The 20,233-nt window shown below is 42.5% G+C and overlaps 1 protein-coding gene across 2 annotated transcripts in view; it reads left to right on the top strand.

Annotated features, from left to right (window-relative positions):
- LOC137031650 (radixin) overlaps positions 1-20,233 on the top strand; it is a 572,796-nt gene that overhangs the window by 539,103 nt on the left and 13,460 nt on the right. Inside the window, exon 12 of one of the 2 annotated variants that reach the window (XM_067402756.1) lies at positions 9,557-9,778. The exons of the other annotated variant lie outside the window; for it this stretch is intronic. Coding sequence (XP_067258857.1) covers positions 9,557-9,778 — 222 coding nt within the window. The remainder of the gene's footprint in view (positions 1-9,556; positions 9,779-20,233) is intronic. 2 annotated transcript variants of the gene reach the window in all.

Here is a 20,233-nt window from a genome sequence, read left to right on the forward strand (position 1 = left end):
TGTGTTTCCAGGTATGTTTACGTTCCATTTTCTCATTTTAAGTTAAGGGATTGTGGGAGGGGATGTTTAATAGGGTTCCGTCTGTGGGTGCGTTCTGCAGAAAGGGGAGGTAACGAATGCAAAAACTGTGATGGCGGCTGCTCAGAGTAAGACACCTGATAGAGGGATGGGAGCGCTGGCATTTTCTTCTTGGAATGTTATATGACTAAACCATCCTGTTAAACGAAGTAAAGTGCTGTCTCATCTAAAATCTATGAAACAAACAGGAATCACAAGGAACAGGCAGAATTGTGGTCAGAATACAGGCAATGGTCAAAGGCAGGCAGATATCAATCACGGAACAGGATAACAAGGCAAGGGTCAAAGGCAGGAACAGGAACAGACAGGAAAACAGGATAAACATGGGATAACGCTCGGAATTGACACACAGGGTAATCAAGACTTCCCCCGTGAGGTGGTGTGAGTGAAAAGCTGCGTTCACGTCACCTCGTATTTACCGGAATCTTGAAATGACAACACGTGACGTTATATTCGGAGCTGTTCACGTCCTTTTGGTCCTTGAACTGGGAATTATGCATTTTCATGGCAGCACTGTCAACGCCTAAATGAATCTACAGCTGTCAGGTGGTACAGCGCGGCCACGTGGTATATCTGGGAGCTTTCAGAAAACTCCCAGCTTACAAGCTGTAATTACGAGCTCTACGAGGACGTGAATGCTTTTTACAAGCTAGAATCTCGTAACTACAGGAATTACGAGGCCACGTGAACGCACCTAAAGTCCTTTAAAGTTCTGGTAATGAGCTGCAGCTGGGTGTGGTGATTAGTGTGGAGTGTGTGAATGACACTGGCAGAGAGGATGATGGGGAATGTAGTCCGGGAAGAGACAGGAACAGACAGTGATCATGACATAATGCCCCCCCTTGCGAGAGGGGCGTCCTCGCGGCGTAGATGGCACAAATAGGGAGGGGGGGTGGGTGCATTGGAGCTCAGATGGGAACAGGGTCTCCAATGAAAGTTCCAGGGCAGCCAAGGCGGGTCAGGTGTCATGGGCAGCCACGGCGGGTCAGGTGTCTCGGGCAGCCACGGCAGGTCAGGTGGCTCTGGCAACCACGGCAGGTCAGGTAACTCAGGCAACCACGGCAGGTCAGGTGGCTCAGGTAGCCACAGCAGGTCAGGTGGTTCGGGCAACCACGGCAGGTCAAGTGGCTTGGATAACCACGGCAGGTTAGGTGGTTTGGGCTGCCACCGCAGGTCAAGTGGCTTGGATAACCACGGCAGGTTAGGTGGCTTGGGCAACCAAGGTGAGACAGAGTCTCTAAATGGACATAGTGGCTTATGGTCCATGGGCGTCCATAACAGTTTGAAGGCCGTTGCTGGCCACGGCCGTGCAGGGTCCCCAGCCACAAGCTCCCCACCCTCAGGTATACTGCCCCCCCCCCAAAAAAAATTCTTGGGGAATTCAACGGAGGCTGTGGCGGGTTTGTGGGCAAGGAGCTCGGGTGGCGCCAGCAGGGCAAGTCGCTCAGGTGACGCAAGCAGGGCAAGGAGCTTGGGCGGCGCCTGCAGGGCAAGACGCTTGGGTGGCGCTGGCAGGGCAAGACGCTTGGGTGGTGCCGGCAGGGCAAGACGCTTGGGCGGCGCTGGCAGGGCAAGATGCTTGGTTGGCGCCGGCAAGGCAAGCAGATTGGGCTCTGGAGCGGACTCAATGGCTGGAACGACCCTATGTCCACAGACACCGAAGGGGCAGCCATCTTGCCCGTGGGCACTGGCAAAGCGGCCATCTTGTCCATCGAATCCAAAGAGCATGAGTACGTAGCAACCGGTGAGCTTGAGTACGTAGCAACCAACGAACTTGAGTGCGTTGCACCCGATGAACTTGAGTGCATTGCACCTGATGAACTTGTGTGCGTTGCAACTGACGAAATTGGGTGCGAAGCGTCCAACGAACTTGAGTGCATTGCAACCGGCGATCTTGCATGCGAAGCATTCGATGAGCTTGAGTGCGAAGTGGCCAGCTGGCTTGAGAGCGAAGCGGCCGACTGGTTTGAGAGCGAAGGGGCTGACGGGCTTGAGAGCGAAGCGGCCGTCGGGCTTGAGAGCGAAGTGGCCGACGGGCTTGAGAGCGAAGTGGGCGGTGGAGGTTTAGGAATGCCAGCTGCTCGTGCTGAAGACAGTGGTGAATCAGCCACACTGGAACGCAACCCTCTCGGCTCCCGGACAGACCCAGAAACATGATGTGATTCTAGATGATGACGCTGTTTTAATAAGAAAAGGAGTCCCATTTAAGCATAGGGCTATGATTGCAGATAAGGAGGGACAATTTATCATAGTTGTGGGGGAAATATTTTCAACGCCCATAACACTTGTTAATATTAACGGTCCAAATTTTGATGAAACCTGCTTTTTTCAAAACGCGTTTTCCCGGATTCCTGATATATCACTTACTAATTTAATTATAGGGGGGATTTTAATTGTGTTCTGGATCCATATTTAGACACATCTTCTGCTCAGCGTGCTCCCCGATCTAAAACCAGGGACTTTCTTAACATGTACATTAAAAATTCTAATGTTGGTGACGTATGGAGGCTAGCCAATCCAACGGGGAGAGATTACTCCTTTCATTCACACGTCCACAATGTTTATACCCGTATTGATTATTTTCTAGTTGATGTGAAGCTAATTCCCTTCACGTTTAATGCCACCTATCATAATATTTTAATCTCGGACCATAGTCCAATTACATTTACTCTAAAATTATCAGAAATTGCGACAACTCCATCACTGTGGCGGGCAGACCCCTATCTATTAAAGGATATAAAATTTTGTGAGTACTTGCATACACAGCTAAGGTTATTTTTTGAAACCAACGATCAACTGAATACTTCACCTTCTCTCTTATGGGACACCTTTAAAGCATATTTACGGGGCTGTTTTATCTCCTTTAAAGGTGCAAAAAATAAACAAATTATGGCTGCTTTACAATCTTTAGAAAGACAACTTAGTAAATTAGATTTAGACAAGCCATACAAAGTTCTATCTAGACAGCTACGAAAGCTGGAAAGTGACCGTACAATTCATTAAATCAAATCAGAATCCGGGGCTTATTTATTATCCCCTACAGAAATTAATAATCGATTTAAACAATTTTATGAATCACTTTACACTAGTAATACAAATGATGATCCTTCAACTATGGAGACTTTTTTAAATAGTTGCAAACTACCAACAATAGACCAAAAGGATAGAGAATTTCTCGGAGCTGATTTAACATTAGATGAATTACAGAACACCATAAAGTCATTTAAAGGAGGTAAATCACCCGGCCCCAATGGAATCCCTTGCGAGGTATATAAAACATTTAACAATCTATTGGGACTTTATATGCTTAGAATGTTTTCCCAGGCTCTGGAGGTTGAATGATTGCCTCAGTCGTTTAATGAAGCAGTAATCACAGTCCTACCTAAGAAAGGCAAAGATCCAGAGGAGGTTGGGGGGTATAGGCCAATTTCTCTCATCAATGTGGATCAAAAAATTTTAGCAAAGGCATTGTGTCATGATCATTACTGGGAGTGCCCTTGTCTGCCACCAGAGGGCACTCCAACCCTGACTGTTTCTCACCCCTTGTTTGTCACCTGTCAGAACTTCATTACCGATAACACACTGCCTGGACTCATTATCACTTCATTGCAACCAGCTGTCTTGTATTATGTTATCAGTGTCTGTCTATTTATAACCTGTTGGTTTCTGTTTTAGTCATGCAGTTTTCAGTTCATATTTCCTGGTTTCGTGTGTGTTTCTGGTTCCCTGTTTTTGACTGTTTTTGTATGGACTGCTTTATTGGATTTTGACCTTTGCCTGTCTTGGACTACGATTCACATGCATATACTGTAGATTACCCATTAAAACAACACCTGCATTTGGATCTGTCTCTCGTCTCTGTGTTATCAAACGTCACAGAAATCTCCATCACCTTAGGATCCAGCAGGATGGGGATTCGAATCACTCCTCCAACCACTACGAAGGAACGGATGGCTCGCCTGAGCTATTTAACCACCCTGCGGCAACACGGCAATAAGGTGGGTGGTTTGGCACAATTGTTTTGGACCCTGGCGGTAGGGCTGGGTTATAATGATGCAGTCTTAATGGACCTTTTCAATAATTGTCTGGATGACTCGTTGCCGCTGTGGGAGATGGATGGACTGGGTGACCTGGATTTTTGGGGGTTCATCCATTACCTCGAACGTCGGAGTAGGGGGGCCCCACCGAGTCAACCAGGCAGTGTGCATGCTCCAGCCCATGAATCCGTTCCAGAAGTCACAGGGGAGTTGGGCACTGAGCCTCTGCTTCACCCTGGTAAAAGGAGGAGGAGGAGAAGGAAGAAGGCTTCCTTCATCCTTCAAGGCCCAGAGGCCGCTCCAGTCAGTGAGTCCGCTCCAGCCTGTGAGTCCGCTCCAGTCAGTGAGTCCGCTCCAGCCAGTGAGTCCACTCCAGAGCCTGATCCAGTCAGTGAGTCCGCTCCAGTCAGTGAGTCCACTCCAGAGCCCGCTCCAGCCAGTGAGTCCACTCCAGAGCCCGTTCCAGCCAGTGAGTCCACTCCAGAGCCCGCTCCAGCCAGTGAGTCCACTCCAGAGCCCGCTCCAGCCAGTGAGTCCACTCCTGAGCCCGCTCCAGTCAGTGAGTCCGCTCCAGCCAGTGAGTCCACTCCAGAGCCCGCTCCAGCCAGTGAGTCCGCTCCAGCCAGTGAGTCCACTCCAGAGCCTGCTCCAGCCAGTGAGTCCACTTTGGTGCCTACAATGAAGTAGGCACAGAGCCACCACCTCACCCTCATAAGCGGAGGAAAAGGAGGAGAAGGGCTTCCTCCGTCCTTCAAGGCCTGGAAACCACTCTAGAGGTTGTTCGTTGTTTTCCCAAGCGCCTTGCCCTGCCACCGCCAACGAAGCACCTTGCAATGCCGCCGCCAACAAAGTTTCTTGCCCTGCCGCCGCCGCCTCCAGTGCCGCCCTGGCGTTCAGCCAGGACCCCAGACCTGCTGGAACCTGCCTGGTTAGTTCCTCCAGTGCCACCCTGACAATCAGCCAGGACTCCAGGCCTGTTGGCGCCCGCATGGTCAGTTCCTCCAGCACCGCCCTGGCCTTCAGTTGGTGACTCTGGACCTGGCCCACCATCCCTCACCCTGGTCCTCCTCCTTTCCACCTCCCTCCTGAGTTTTTGTGTTGTTGTTTTTGTGTGTGTGTGTGTGTGTCTGGTGGAGCATCTGGTAGCCGCTCCTTTGAGGGGAGGTGATGTCCTGATCATTACTGGGAGTGCCCTTGTCTGCCACCAGAGGGCACTGTTTCTCACCCCTTGTTTGTCACCTGTCAGAACTAAATTACCCATAACACACTGCCTGGACTCATTATCACTTCATTGCAACCAGCTGTCTTGTATTATGTTATCAGTGTCTGTCTATTTATACCCTGTTGGTTTGTTTTAGTCATGGAGTTTTCAGTTCATATTTCCTGGTTTCGTGTGTTTCTGGTTCCCTGTTTTTGTATGGACTGCTTTATTGGATTTTGACCTTTGCCTGTCTTGGACTACGACATTGGATTACCCATTAAAACAACACCTGCATTTGGATCTGTCTCTCGTCTCTGTGTTATCAAATGTGACACATTGGCCACCAGTCTTAATACACTTTTAGGAAAACTAGTAAATCCTGATCAGACGGGATTTGTTGCAGGTCGAAGTTCTTTTAATAATCTTCGTCGTTTGTTTAATATTTTATACTCTTCCCAGACTAATCAGTCCGATCTGGTGATTTTGTCTTTAGATGCCGAAAAGGCATTTGATCAGGTAGAGTGGCCGTACTTCTTTGCTCTGCTACACAAATTCCATGTAAGAGAGAAATTAATCACTTGGCTCAAAATTCTAATGACTTCTAGCAGAGAATTCATGGGCTCCATACTAAAACAACTATTAATAAAATTTATTTATATGCAGACGACGTCTTATTATATGTGACTAAACCTGCGTCCAGTATCCCTGTAATCTTAAAAGTGATAGAACAATATGGCTCTTTTTCAGGCTATAGAATTAATTTAAGTAAAAGTGAACTCATGGCAGTTGGGCTTAAGGATCTTTCACAAATTTTCCCAGTTCATTTTAAAATAGCTAAAGATAGGTTTACCTATCTAGGAATTGTGGTAACTAGGAAGTTTAGCTCGCTACAAGAAGCCAACAATGCCCCCCTTTTAGAAAAATTGAAAAGAAATATTCAATTCTGGAGGACACTCCCCATTTCATTGATTGGTAGAATAAATGCCATCAAGATGGTTTTTCTCCCACAATTACTATATCTGTTTCAAAACACCCCTCTATTTCTTCCCAAGTCTTTTTTAAACAACTAGATTCAATTATCTTAACCTTTATTTGGAATTATAAAAAATCATAGAATCAAACAACTACATCTCTCCAAACCTAGAAATACAGGGGGTCTTGCCTTTCCTGACTTCCGCTGCTATTACTGGGCAGCTAACCTCAGAATTATTTCAATAATATTAAATGATTAAAGTGGTCAATTAGACTGGCTCAGATTAGAACAGGACGAATTTACCCCGTACGATCTTGGTGCTGTGATTATTTCACCAACAAGCCGTAAAAAAGAAATCTATAGAAATAGCCCTGTCGTTAGTAGTGTCATTCGTATTTGGAAACAAATTAGAACTCACTTCAGGGTGGAGACGTTACCCTTATTAATTCCCATTACCAAAGCTGATAAACCCCTCTTTTATACCTTCCATACTAGATAAAGGTTTTCAGCAATGGAGAGATGCAGGAATCCACACAGTAAGCGATTTGTATCAATAAGGTACCTTTATTTCCTTTGAAAAAATTCAGGAAAAATACAAACTTCATAGAAGTAATTTTTTCAGGTTCCTGCAAGTCAGAAACTACGTGCAATCCTATTTAAACAGGTCCGCAACAATTAGCCCTTCATGTCTTGACACCTGCCTTAAGGATTATTTTGGCCTCTTATTATTTTGGATTATTATCAAGCCTCCCAATTACCTGACACATCTTCAATCAACAGATTATGGGAGGAAGAATTAGGGTCAGAAATTTCTTATGGTTATGGGCAGATAGCCTGGAAGAGATTAATAGATGTTCTATAAACTCCAGATGAAACTCCGCATCCAGTTCAAAATCTCGCACAGACTACACTACTCTAAAACAAAATTATCTAGAATATTTCCCGGCGTCTCTTCAATATGTGACAAATGTAGGACGGCAGACGCGACCCTGCTTCACAGTTATGCATTATGTCCCAGTCTTCAACGCTTCTGGTGCAAGATTTTTGGTGTCATCTCTGAAATCACTGGGCAACATATTGAACCAGATGAGTTTTTAATTGTCTTTGGTGTTTCAAGACATGAGCTCTGTCTGTCCAAGTCTCAACAACGATTTATTTCCTATGGAAATAAAAAAAACTTATTCTAACATTCTGGAAAAATAAACTGCCACCTTCTTTCCAGCTTTGGCTTGACAAACTCACAAATACACTACATTTGGAGCGTATACAGCTCTGTCTAAGGAATAAGAGACAACAATTTGTTAACATTTGGGATACCTTTATAAGATATTTAAGGGGAGAAGACACAGGAGGAGACCTGGAGGAAAGGGATGCTGATTAAACTTTAGTTGGATCCAAGATCCATTCCACTCCTGGGTTAATTTAATCTTTTTTGATTCTTAAAGCACTCCTCCTATGTGGTGCAAATCAGGCAGACGGAGAGGTGGTGGGTGGGGGATAGAATGGTTGGTTGGGCGGGCGGGTGGGTAGTTTTGTTTTAGGAATTTTATGTATGGTGGAATATGTGCATATATTATATGTACAGTGTATTCTTAGATGATACGTGCATGTATAGGAGCGACTATTGGTGTACACGTGTGTGTATATGTATGTACAAATATGTATAGTTAACTGCAGAAGAAAGTATACATGTACTTGGTATTACTTGGTTGTTTTTTATTTGTTTGCTTGTTTGTTTGTTTGTTTTTTGGGGGGGGGGGGTTGTTGCATATGGAAAATTGGAGGAACTTCTGATATGATTTTTGTTAAATTATCTGTAATGTATATATCCTCTAATAAAAAAAAGAAAAAAATCTGAATGTTTATTGTACTGAAATCTTACTGATATGTCACTTGCATAATAATTTGGAACGCAGTGTAAATTCAGGGTTTATCTGGTGTTATAATGCATCATACTCTTACAAGTTATAATCACAAATAGCTAAGTATTATAATGTATTATAACTGCTGTTATGATTATTTATCAGTTGATACAACATGTTATAATGTTGTTTATAATGCATTATGCATCGATTATAATGCATTAAGAATACCCTTATAATGGTTAATCTATCAATGTATACAGTGAAAACTATGCAGTGTTATTTTACATGTGATTAATTTATTAGACTTCTTTTGTAGGCCATATTACTACCTGAACAGTAATGTTAGACCTTCCTGAAATGAAAGCAATGTTTATTTAATTTGTTCATCTTTGTTTTATTTTATATGTATTGTATTTATTTGACTTTTTTTTTTTTGTAATTTTTTTCTTTGTTCTTGTTTTTATTGTATCTTATGTAAATAAGACACAAAAAATGCCTGCACACTGGTGCATTTACAAATGGATGTTTTATATTAATTTTTGTTCAAACATTGCTGTTTCTTTTGCTATAGATATTTATTTTACATTTCAGAATATAAAGCAATGTTAATTGTTCTTAATTTGTTTCTTTTTTTTATTAAAAAATAGTGCTGTCAATCAATTAAAAAAATAATTAATCACTTTTTTTCTGTAAAAAAAAATAGTTATATTTATCATTTTCAAACCTAAAATCAGCAAGCTTTCATTTTGGCGGGTTGCCAGGAAGTAAGTAGTTATTTTTACTAATTCTGGCATATTGTATTTTATACAATAATGTTCATGAATATGCATGGTCCCTATCAAATAAACCAATAAAATGAAAAAAATAAATATATATATATATATATATATTTATTTTTATTTTTTTTTTATGTATTATCAGCGCAAGGAAGACACAAGTGTAATAAAATACATTTTATTAACAAAAAGATAAACAAGAATAACTGTCACATGTCTGTCGGTTTTGAACTGACAGACATGTGACATGTTCTCCTTTGTTCCTTGTTTCCCGCGACTTGTTTGTATCCTAGGTTACTCATTTGATTAGTGTCCTCAGTTCAGCTGTTTCTTGTTAATTAATCTCATTTGGTCCTTTGTTCTCCTTGTATTTAAGCCCTCAGTTTCTGTCTAGTCCTTGTTTTGCATTGGTGATTCTGTTATATTAACACATTATGGCTGTGTTTTTAAGGGCTTATAAGTTATCATTAAAAATCTATTTTCCTATGGAGAAATGTTTTTACTTCCAGAACCCGACTGTTGCACTATTCCCTCTGATTTCCGGTCAAGTTTACCGCTTACCACTGTGTCTGTGTGGTTAAAACTGTATGTTTGCTTGTTGATGCATTTTTCACTTCTTCTCATAGGCACTGTCTGCTCTGGAAGATTTGGAAAAAACCAAAGAGGAGCTGAAGTCTGTGATGTCTGCTCCAGTGTGTGGTGCGCCGGAAAACGAACATGACGAGCATGATGAGAGCAGTGCAGAAGCTGGTGCTGAGCTGTCTAATGATGGAGTTGCTCATCAGCGAAGTGAGGAGGAACGGCTCACAGAAACCCACAAAAGCGAACGTGTCAAAAAGCAGCTACAGGTGAGACAATGTGCTAACAGAATTTTTTTTTTTTTTTTTGCTGTTGTGGTATGAAAAATAGGGCTGTACGATATACCGAAATGTCTATATTATTGACTGATAAAGTCTTAAAATGTAATATCGACAGTGGTGGACAGGAACAAAATATTTTCACTTTGTTACTGTACTTAAGTAAATTTTTCAATTATCTGTACTTTATCAGAGTATTTTTATTTTAGGAACTTTTTCATTTTACTTCATTACATTCCGAAGCATAATATCATAATTTTAACCACTACATTTCATAAAACATGCCATTTTCTCGTTGTTTTGAAATTAAGAAATCGTCACCCGCTCCGAGACGCGATTGCAATGTACGATTCATGAACAAGCTGATTCTTTTCAATTAACCTGCTAAATCGGTTTCAAATCCAACTGAACAATTAATTTGTGAACTGGGCCAATCCGATTGCATCTCTTCTCAAGTCAACAGGTATGTACTACTTAAAGCAGAGCTGCGCAGACAGATTGGTATATGACATCAAAGTACCACGAGAGAGCGATTATAGAGCATACGGCACCATTTGCTTTCGAGGTACTTTGTTGCCATAAACCGATCTGTCTGCGCAGCACTGCTTGAAGTCGAACATACCTAACAACTCACTTATTCAAATGATCTAGTATGAACGAGTCTCCAGTTAACAATTGACTGAATTCACATGTCTATCTCAAAATGAGCAGAGCACGGGAGATCCTCAGTGGTTGAGCGTTCATGCAACTGATGGCGTGATATTATTATTTTTTTTTTTACTAATGCCGTAGGATGTATCATTGTAAATTAATTATTATTGTATATTATTTAGGATTTATTATTGTAAATTAAAATCATAATTAGGTCACGACTGTCAGTTTTTTTAGTTAAATCTACTGTAAAAGGGAAAGCTGTTTAAGCCTATGAATGCTTGGATGTGTGGACATGTCCATAATTGTGTATTACCATCTGAACGGGGTAGAAAACATTTTGCTTACTGTTGTAACCCTTGTTCCCTGATGGAGGGAACATCCAACATTGCGTTGAACTGACACTAGGGGTCGCTCTTGGAGGATTCAACCTCCAAGCACCACTTAGGAAACTAATAATTAGGTTGTGCTTTCCCACTGATCAGCCATCCACAGTGTTGTGATTGGCTGCTATTGCAGCCACATACATCTTCAAGGTGGAGGCAGGTAGGTGTCTCTCCAGACCCTCTTGGAGGAAGGATAGCACTGACCCAATACCACATCTCCATAGGTCTTCTCTTCGGGAAGTGCACCAAGCGACAAAAACACACCAAAGCATACAGCCGGCTTGTTAAGGGGATGTGAGTGACCCGCAGAGACTTCAGTTCAGGAGATGGCAGGCGAGTTGTGACATGCAGCATGAACAAATACTGCCATGGTGGTTGATGTAAGCCACTGTCGCTTTATTTTCTATCCGGATCAACACATGCTTGCTCTGAATCAAAGGTCAAACCTCCTCAGGTCCAGAAGCACAGCCAATACACAGTGCCAGTGCAGTCAAGGACCTGTCCAGGACCCTGAAACTGCATGCCTGTTGCATACAGTGCCCCAGCCTGTCTTGAAAGCGTTTGTTGTCACAACAATATGCCTGGACACTTGTTCTAAGGGAACTCATGCCTGTAGAAAAGCAAACTCTGTCCAAGGGCTGACTGTGTGACAACACACCAGTGTGATGGCGACACGTGTGTGCCATGGTGCCATGTCCATCTCAGGACTTGGGCATGAAGCAAGAGCTGAAGCGGTCTCGTATGCATTAATCTGAGTGGCGTTGCTGCAGCTGAGGATGCCATATGCCCCAAGATCCTCTGAAATTGTTTAAGAGGGACTGCTGTTTTGTACTTAAATTAATTCAAGCAATTCACCACTGAACGAGCAAGGTCTTCTAAAAGATGTGCTGTCATTGTGAACGAGTCCAACTCCACACAGAGAAAAGAGATGCTCTGCACAAGGGAGAGCTTGTTATTACGTGCAGAGGTTTTTGGTCCAATAATTAGAATCTTTTTTTTTTTTTTCAGAATTTAGTAGTAGGAAATTACTAGTCATTACATTTTTTATATCAGCTATGCATTTCTTTCATTTTATGAATCGATAAATTTCATCAGGGCACAAAGAAATATAGACCTGAGTATCATTAGAATAACAGTGAAAACTAAAGCCATGCTTCCTACAGATATCTCCCAAGGGTACAGAGTGAAAAGCAACGGTCCTAGTACTGAGCCTTGCGGTACTCCACACTGAACTTGTGATCGGTATGACCACTTTGTTTACTGAAACAGTCAGATAAGTATGATTTGAACCATTGTGCAATTCCACAAAAGCCAACATATTTTTCGAGTCTATTCAAAAAAATGTTGTGGTCGATAGCGTCAAAAGCAGCACTAAGGGGGACTTCCAGTGAAGGCGTAACGAGTCAGACGTATTTGGTGACCGCTCTTGAGATTGATGGAAAATACCCACCAAAACTTGACAATATATTATCTAATAATAGAGTAAGTTAAGCATTTGAGTGGGGTTCAAAACATTAAAGGCCAAAAAGACACAAAATGCCTAAAGGAGACAAAGCAATAACCGCGACAAAAGCTAGCAACGCAACTGAGCAAGCAAGCACGAGCCCAGGCGGAACTAGCAAAACTTCGAGCGCTATATTGGAAACAATAGAAATGCTTAAATCTGAATTGGAGGACAATGACAAACTAAGGAAGGACATCAATACCCTGCGCCAGGAGATGGGTAATAAACTTGACAACCTGACGGAGGAAATGAGAGGCCTGACTGAAAGAATGGAAGAAGCGGAGAATCGCGTGGGGCATGTTGAGGACATGACACTGGATTTGACTGAAGCGCTGACTGAAAGCATTAAGCGACAGAGGAGTATTCAAAACAAATTGACTGATCTCGAATCCAGATCATGAAGGAACAATATTCGCCTTTTCAGGGTAGGAGAAGGAGAGGAAGGGAAGTCGGTGACGCAATTCGTGACAGATTTCCTCAAGCATGAGTTACCTCTGCCAGCTGACTTGGATCTTAAAATTCAGCGAGCCCACAGAGTCTTCGCAGCCAAGCCCCAACCCAATAATAACCCGAGACAAATTATAGTAAATTTTCAAGAATATACTACTAAAGAGCTGATCCTCAAAGAAGCGTGGAAAAAAGGACGCATTCAGTCAAATGGGAGAAATCTTTATTTTGACCACGACTATGCAACTGAGATAATCTCTTAATATGCCATGTGTTTTTGGACTAAGAAAGTGCTGAAGGAAAAAGGGGTTCATTTCCAAACACCCTACACAAGCATACGAATCCATTGGGAGAGTGGCGTTGGAATGTACAGCAGCGCACACAAAGCTGGGATGGAGTTGCTGAAGCGGGGCTTGGAAGTGGAGGTGCCGACAGCGGTTACAGAAGAAGTCGCTATGGAGACTCGACTACAGAAGTCCTTGGGATGGCAGCGGGAGGCGCGTCACCGGCAAGAGCACGAGTCCCTACTGCACAGAGGGCAAAAGAGAAATTGATGGAGTTTCAGAGAATCGGGAAAAAATGACTTATGAGTAGACACAGGGAGGCCTCTGTAATTCACAGGACTGAAGGAAAGGCACCAGAGAAGGAGTTAGGATGTTGGACATTTAGGATGGAAGTAGTTTCCAAGCCTTATATAGGGCCCTCCCCTTACAGGAGACATTACCCTAGGCCTACCGACGGGGCCCAGTTGAGAGAGACAGGTATCCCCTGTATCATTGTTCTTGTTTATTTTATTTTTCAAATTATTTTGTTTTCGTCATTCGTTCTTCTTCACTTGTGGGGTCTACGGCAATAATATACTCAGGGTATGAGTGGGTCATGTAAACTGAAAATTGAGACAATTCATGTAAACGGTCTGGGTAACCCGATAAAGAGGAGTAGGGTGATAGCGAAATTGAAAAGGGATAAAATGCAAGTGATATTCATACAAGAAACTCCTATGTCAAATGAAGAACATGAGAAATGTAAAAAACTTGGTTACATAAATTCCTTTTATAGCTTGTACAAGAATAGCAGAAGGAGAGGAGTTATTACCCTTATTTCAAACACTGTTAATTTTGAATTGACTGAGGAATGTTCCGATAAATGTGGTAGATATACTATTGTCACATGACAAAACATTCTTTAACTAATTGTTTGACAAAATAACAATAATGAGTGAGGGGATTTTGATATGTGGAGGCGATTGGAACACAATTTTGAATTACACTAAAGACACAACAAGTACTAAAATATATAAAAACATTAAATTCAAGAATCTTAACATTCTAATTAAAGATGCAGGTCTGTGTGATGTCTGGAGAGATCTGCATCCATTAGAGAGAGACTATATGCATTATTCTGCTGCTCATAAGGTACATTCTAGGATTGACTACATTCTGATGAATACTATAGATAGACACTGGGTATTAGACTGTGAAAACGGAATAGCAGATGTATCAGATCACAATGCTATATACTTAACTATACATCTTGATTGTCCAAACAAAACAACATTATAGAAAATGAATGTTAATATTATTAATAATGAAATCGTGGTGCAAGAAATCAAAAAAGAGATTCAGGACTGTATATCCAATAATAAGGATGAACAAATAGAGCCAACAATATTATGGGACACTGTAAAAGCAGTGATGAGGGGAAATCTGATATCAAGGCTAGCTCACATAAAAAAAAAAAATAAAAAGCAACTACAAGCTGAATTAGAACAAAATATGAGAAAACTAGAAAAACAACAGCATACAGATAAGAGTGATAAAATGGCTGGAATGATAAAAGGAATTAGAAAACAATTATCAGACATGGCAAATGAGGAGACTGAAAAGAAACTGAGAATCACAAAACATTTTTTTTATGAATCAGGTCCCAAAACTACCAAAATATTAGCAAAAAGATTAAGATCACAGCAAATAAGGAACTCAATTAACAAAATCAGAGACCCAGAAAGTAAGGACGTAAAATATGAACCTAAGGAAATCAAAAATATATTTTATAAATATTATAAATCTCTGTATAATCATTCAGAACAAGTAGAAAGAAAAGAAACTGAAATTATTTAGCTGAATTAGATCTTTTCAAAATGGATCATTAAATTCACCCATTACTAAAAAAGAGCTTGATAAGGCGATCAGTAGATTGAAAAGCAAAAAAAAGCCCAGGGATGGCTATCCAAACGAATGGTACAAAGTTTATAAAGAAGACCTTGCCCCTCTATTGTTGGAATCTTTCAATTGGACACTCAAACATGCAAAATGTCCTCCCTCATGGAAAGAGGCCATGATAACAGTCATACCAAAGGAAGGTAAAAATAAAGAGTTATGTGAGTTTTATCGGCCAATTTCCATTTTGAATGTTGATTATAAATTATTCACGTCTATAATCGCTAAAAGATTAGAAACCTTCCTCCCAGACCTGATGGATTAGGACCAGATGGGTTTTATAAAGGGTCGCCGAACGCAAGATAACATCCGGTGCACATTACATATGATTAATGAAGTCAATAAATAGAGCACCCCTACAGCCTTAGTAAGTCTTGACGCGGAAAAGGCTTTTGATAGAGTCAGCTGGAATTTTCTTTTTGCGGTTTTGAAAAGAATGGGTTTTGATAAAACTATCATTAAATGTATACAGGCCTTGTACGATAAACTAGTGGCTAGAATTAAAATAAATGGTGACTTAACAGACAGATTCGAGCTCTTCAGAGGGACAAGGCCGGGATGCTGTCTGAGCCCCTCCCTATTTGCCTTGTTTATAGAGCCTTTGGCTCAGTGTTTAAGACAAAGTAATGAACTTAAAGGAATCGCAGTCGCTAAGGATGATCATAAGTTAGGTCTCTTTGCAGATGATATCATTATATACCTCACTGATCCAGATTATACATTTCCTAAACTTTTAACGTTACTAAAAGATTTTGGAGGGAAATCTGAGTATAAGTTAAACATATGAAAAATCTAAGTTCTTTGTATAAAATATTGACCAGCTGACTCAATCAGATTAGCTTACAAATTAAAATGGGATTCAGGAAAAATAAAATATTTAGGTGTTTATCTTACTAGAGAACTAAACACATTATATGAGGCTAATTATAATAAGATTAATGAAATTATTCAAAAAGATTTGACAAAATGGGCAACACTAGTCATGGATTTAAGCTCAAGGATAGAGGTGATAAAAATGAATGTGTTGCCTAAATTGCTGTATTTATTCATTTCACTGCCAATTTGTATACCAAATACTCAATTTGATAAATGGGATAAACAAGTGAGTAGATTTATTTGGAAGGGGGGCAAGACCAAGGGTTAAGCTCAAAACTCTATAACTAGAGAAAAAAAGAGGAGGACTTGCTCTTCCAAATTTTAAAGAATATATCCTAGCTGCCCAGTTGAGATATATAATTTACTGGTGTTCGTCAGAATATTACTCCAAATGGAAACACATTGAGCTTAACTACGGAACATGCCAGCCACAAACGAGGTTGGGTGAGAAAACATCTAACCAACCTATAGAACCAAATCCCATAGAAGATACAACAATTAAGATCTGGTGGGATGTACTGAATAAATACAAAATGGAGGGGGATTGTAAATTGTTGATCTGGCCATTGTATTCTCCAAAATTCAGAAGTGGTTAAATGGATGGCACATTTACAAGATGGATTGACAAGGGAATCACTGCAGTGTGTACATTTGGAAAAAAGTTTTAATCTTTTGAAAACTTGAAAAGGGAATTTGACCTGGAAAATTCTGATTTATTTAGATATTTGCAACAAAGACATTTTTATAATACAGACATTGAAAATCACCTTTCTCAAGAGGGCAGTGAATTAATAGATATGATCACAGGGGCATACAGACATTTACCCTCAAAAATTGTATCCAGGCTGTACAAATGCTTACAAAATTGCAATAGGTTTGAATCACTAAACATAAAACAGAAATGGGAAGCAGAACGGCAGTTTAAACTGTTGTAAAAGACAGATCGAATGCCAATCATTCTCTGACAAACTTCTACTTGTAATGATGAGTCGGCAGAGTGTGGATCCATTTGCAGCTTTTATTTAGGAGAATCAACAAAGCAAACAGGGCAAAGGCAGAGGCATAAATGGGGACAGGCAATGGTCGTGGCAGGCGTCAGACAAACAGAGTCAAGGGACAGGCAGAGATCAGGGCAGGCGGCAATACAAACACAGTCCAGGAAACAGGCAGAAATCAGGGCAGGCGGCGATGGGTCACAAGAGATAAACAGTCCAAACGATAACAGATAGCAGTCCACAGAAAAACGCTCAGTAATGATCACCTCGGCAATTCAAGACTTCACGGTGTGTGTGTGTCTTAAATAGTGTGGATGTGATGTGATGACCCCCCCCCCCCCCACTGCGAGCGGCTCCAGACACGAGGGCACGGGCGCCGGGGTCTACCACGTGGTCGCGCATGCCGGTTTCTCCGGGTGCGTCCTATGAAACTCCTCTATGAGTGACGGGTCCAGGATATCATCCGTATTGACCCAGGATCGCTCTTCTGGGCCAAACCCCTCCCAATCGACGAGGTACTGCAGTCTCCTACCCCGGCGCCTGGAATCGATCAGCTCTCGTACACGATAAGCTTCCTCGCCCTCGACCATCAAGGGTGGGGGGTTGCGGGCCTCGGCTCCCCCTGGCTCCTCTCCTGGGCCCACGGAGGGTTTCAACAGCGAAACATGAAAAGTAGGAGACACATGGTAATTAGTAGGCAAATCCAAACTATATGACAAGAGTTATTTGTTTGATAATTTGAAAGGGCCCAACAAACCTGGGACTGAGTTTTCTGCATGGAAGTCTTAGCCGGAGGTCTCTAGTGGACAGCCACACCCATTGTCCCACGGTGTACTGAGGATTGGGACGACGTCGACGGTTAGCCTGTATCTCCTGTCTTCTGGAGGTGATGGTGAGCTTGGTCCCAGGTCTCCTCGCTTCTTTGCATCCACTCAGTGGATGCAAAGACAGACGGTAGGCTGGATGGTTCTCCTGACCAGGGGAATAACGGAGGTTGAAAGCCCAAGATACATTGAATGGGTGTGATGCCAGTGGCAGGTTTTTGCAGAGAGTTTTGGGCGTACTCCGCCCAGAGCAGGTAACGGCTCCAGTCACTCTGGTTGTGATGGCAGTAAGTGCGTAGGAATCTAGTTAACTCTTGGTTCATGCGCTCAGTTTGGCCATTGGATTCTGGGTGGTACCCCGAGGTGAGGCTAATGTTGACATTGAGGTTCTTGAAGAAAGAGGACCACACTCTAGAAGTAAACTGTGGTCCCCTGTCTGACACAATATCTTCGGGTAGTCCATAGAACCGAAACACATAATTGCAAAGCATCTGAGCTGTTTCAAATGCTGTGGGTAACTTGGCCAGTGGGATGAGTCTGCATGCTTTAGAAAAGCGGTCAATGACTGTGAGGATGGCAGTGTGACCCTGAGATGCTGGGAGATCGGTGACGAAATCAATGGCTATGTGAGACCATGGGCATTGAGGAATGGGCAAAGGTTGTAGTAAACCCGCTGGTGCTTGGTGCGAAGCTTTGGCAGTCTGACAGGGTGTGCAGTGGGAGATGAAGTGAGTGGTGTCGGCCAGCATGGAATCCCACCAGAACCGATTTTGTAGGAACTTGAAAGTGGCTGTAATGCCCGGATGGCCGGAACTAGGGAAGTCATGTACATGATGAATCAGCCTGTCACGAAACTGGTCGGGAACATATGTGCGGTCTGGCGGGCATGTCGAAGGGGGTGCGGTCTGTTTGTTGGCTGGAGTAATCTCGGTAATGATATCCCACTGAACTGGAGCGATAAGTAAGGTGTGAGGAATAATGTTGTCTGCGTACTCTGTCCGTTCCACCTCCTCAAGTTGCCGAGAAAACGCGTCCATCTTGGTGTTTTTTGAGCCTGGTCTGTACGTCACCACAAATTGGAACCGTGTAAAGAACAGAGCCCACCTAGCTTGTCGTGGGTTGAGACGTTTGGCGGAGCGCAGGTATTCCAGATTCTTGTGATCCGTGAGAATGGTAAATGGATGTTTAGCCCCCTCCAGCCAATGTCGCCACTCCTCCAGAGCCGCCTTCATGGCTAGCAGTTCTCGGTTGCCCACGTCGTAATTGCGCTCAGCTGCCGACATTTTCTGTGAGAAGAATGCACAGGGATACGTTTTCCCGGGGTCACCTTGCCTTTGGGAGAGCACGGCCCCTATGCCCATGCTGGACGCATCCACTTCTACGATGAAAGGGAGTTCGGGGTCTGGATGGCAGAGAATGGTAGCTGAGGTAAACCGTTCTTTTAATTCTTGGAAAGCCTGTACTGCCTCGGGGGACTAGGCGAGGCGGGAGGACTGTCGTTTAGTCATAGACGTGAGTTGGGCTGCAATGCTGCTGAAGCTTCGTATGAACCGCCTGTAGAAATTGGCGAACCCCAAGAACCGTTGTAGCTCCTTCAATGTGCGAGGCTGCGGCCATTCCAGAACCGCTTTAACTTTGTTTTCATCCATCGCCACGCCCTCACGGCTGATCACGTAGCCCAGGAAAGTTGTGGAGGTTCGATGAAATTTGCATTTCTCCGCCTTGGCGTATAGTTGATGCTGGATTAACCTTTGGAGGACCGCCACACGTGTTGGACATGTTCTTCGTAGGAATTGGAATAAATCAGGATGTCGTCTACGTAGATGATGACCCAGCGGTTGAGCATATCTCGGAAGATGTCGTTCATGAATGACTGGAAGACGGAGGGACTGTTGGACAGCCCGAACGGCATGACAAGAGTCTCATAGTGACCAGTGGTGGTGGAGAATGCGGTTTTCCATTTGTCTCCTTCACGAATGCAGATCAGATTATAGGCGCAGCGAAGGTCCAGTTTGGTGAAGTAAGCCGCCTAACGAAGTTGTTCGAGGGCTGGAGGAACCAGAGGCAGAGGGTACCGGAACTTGACCGTAATATCATTTAATCCTTGGTAATCGATACAGGGTCTTAACACTCTGAGGTCTGAAAACGCGCCGGCGCGTTTTGCAGGGTTTTTTTCACATTGCAGCAAAACAGACTTAAAATACTCCGTCATTTTTTGTCATAGAGACATAAGTAATATATCAATTGAAACTATAGAATATCTTCTTTTATTTATATACACTCAAAGTAAAAACAAAATGTTGTGCTTTTTGTAAAATAAAGAAAACTAACATGCATGATCTCTCCTCTCCCTCTGAACGAAGTCCAATCTGATAGTTCTGATAGAAAATGAACTGTAACTTAGTGAATACTAATCACAGAAAAATTTAACGTATGTCTAAAAAAACTTTAAGATGTCAGGTTTTAAATCATGTGTCAAATCGAAAACAAACCTGTGTTTATGTAATCTGTATGAAAAGAGAGATGTCAGAAATCCGTGATTCA

This window comes from Chanodichthys erythropterus, chromosome 12 (genome assembly GCF_024489055.1).
Source record: "Chanodichthys erythropterus isolate Z2021 chromosome 12, ASM2448905v1, whole genome shotgun sequence".
In the NCBI taxonomy this organism is placed as follows: domain Eukaryota; kingdom Metazoa; phylum Chordata; class Actinopteri; order Cypriniformes; family Xenocyprididae; genus Chanodichthys; species Chanodichthys erythropterus.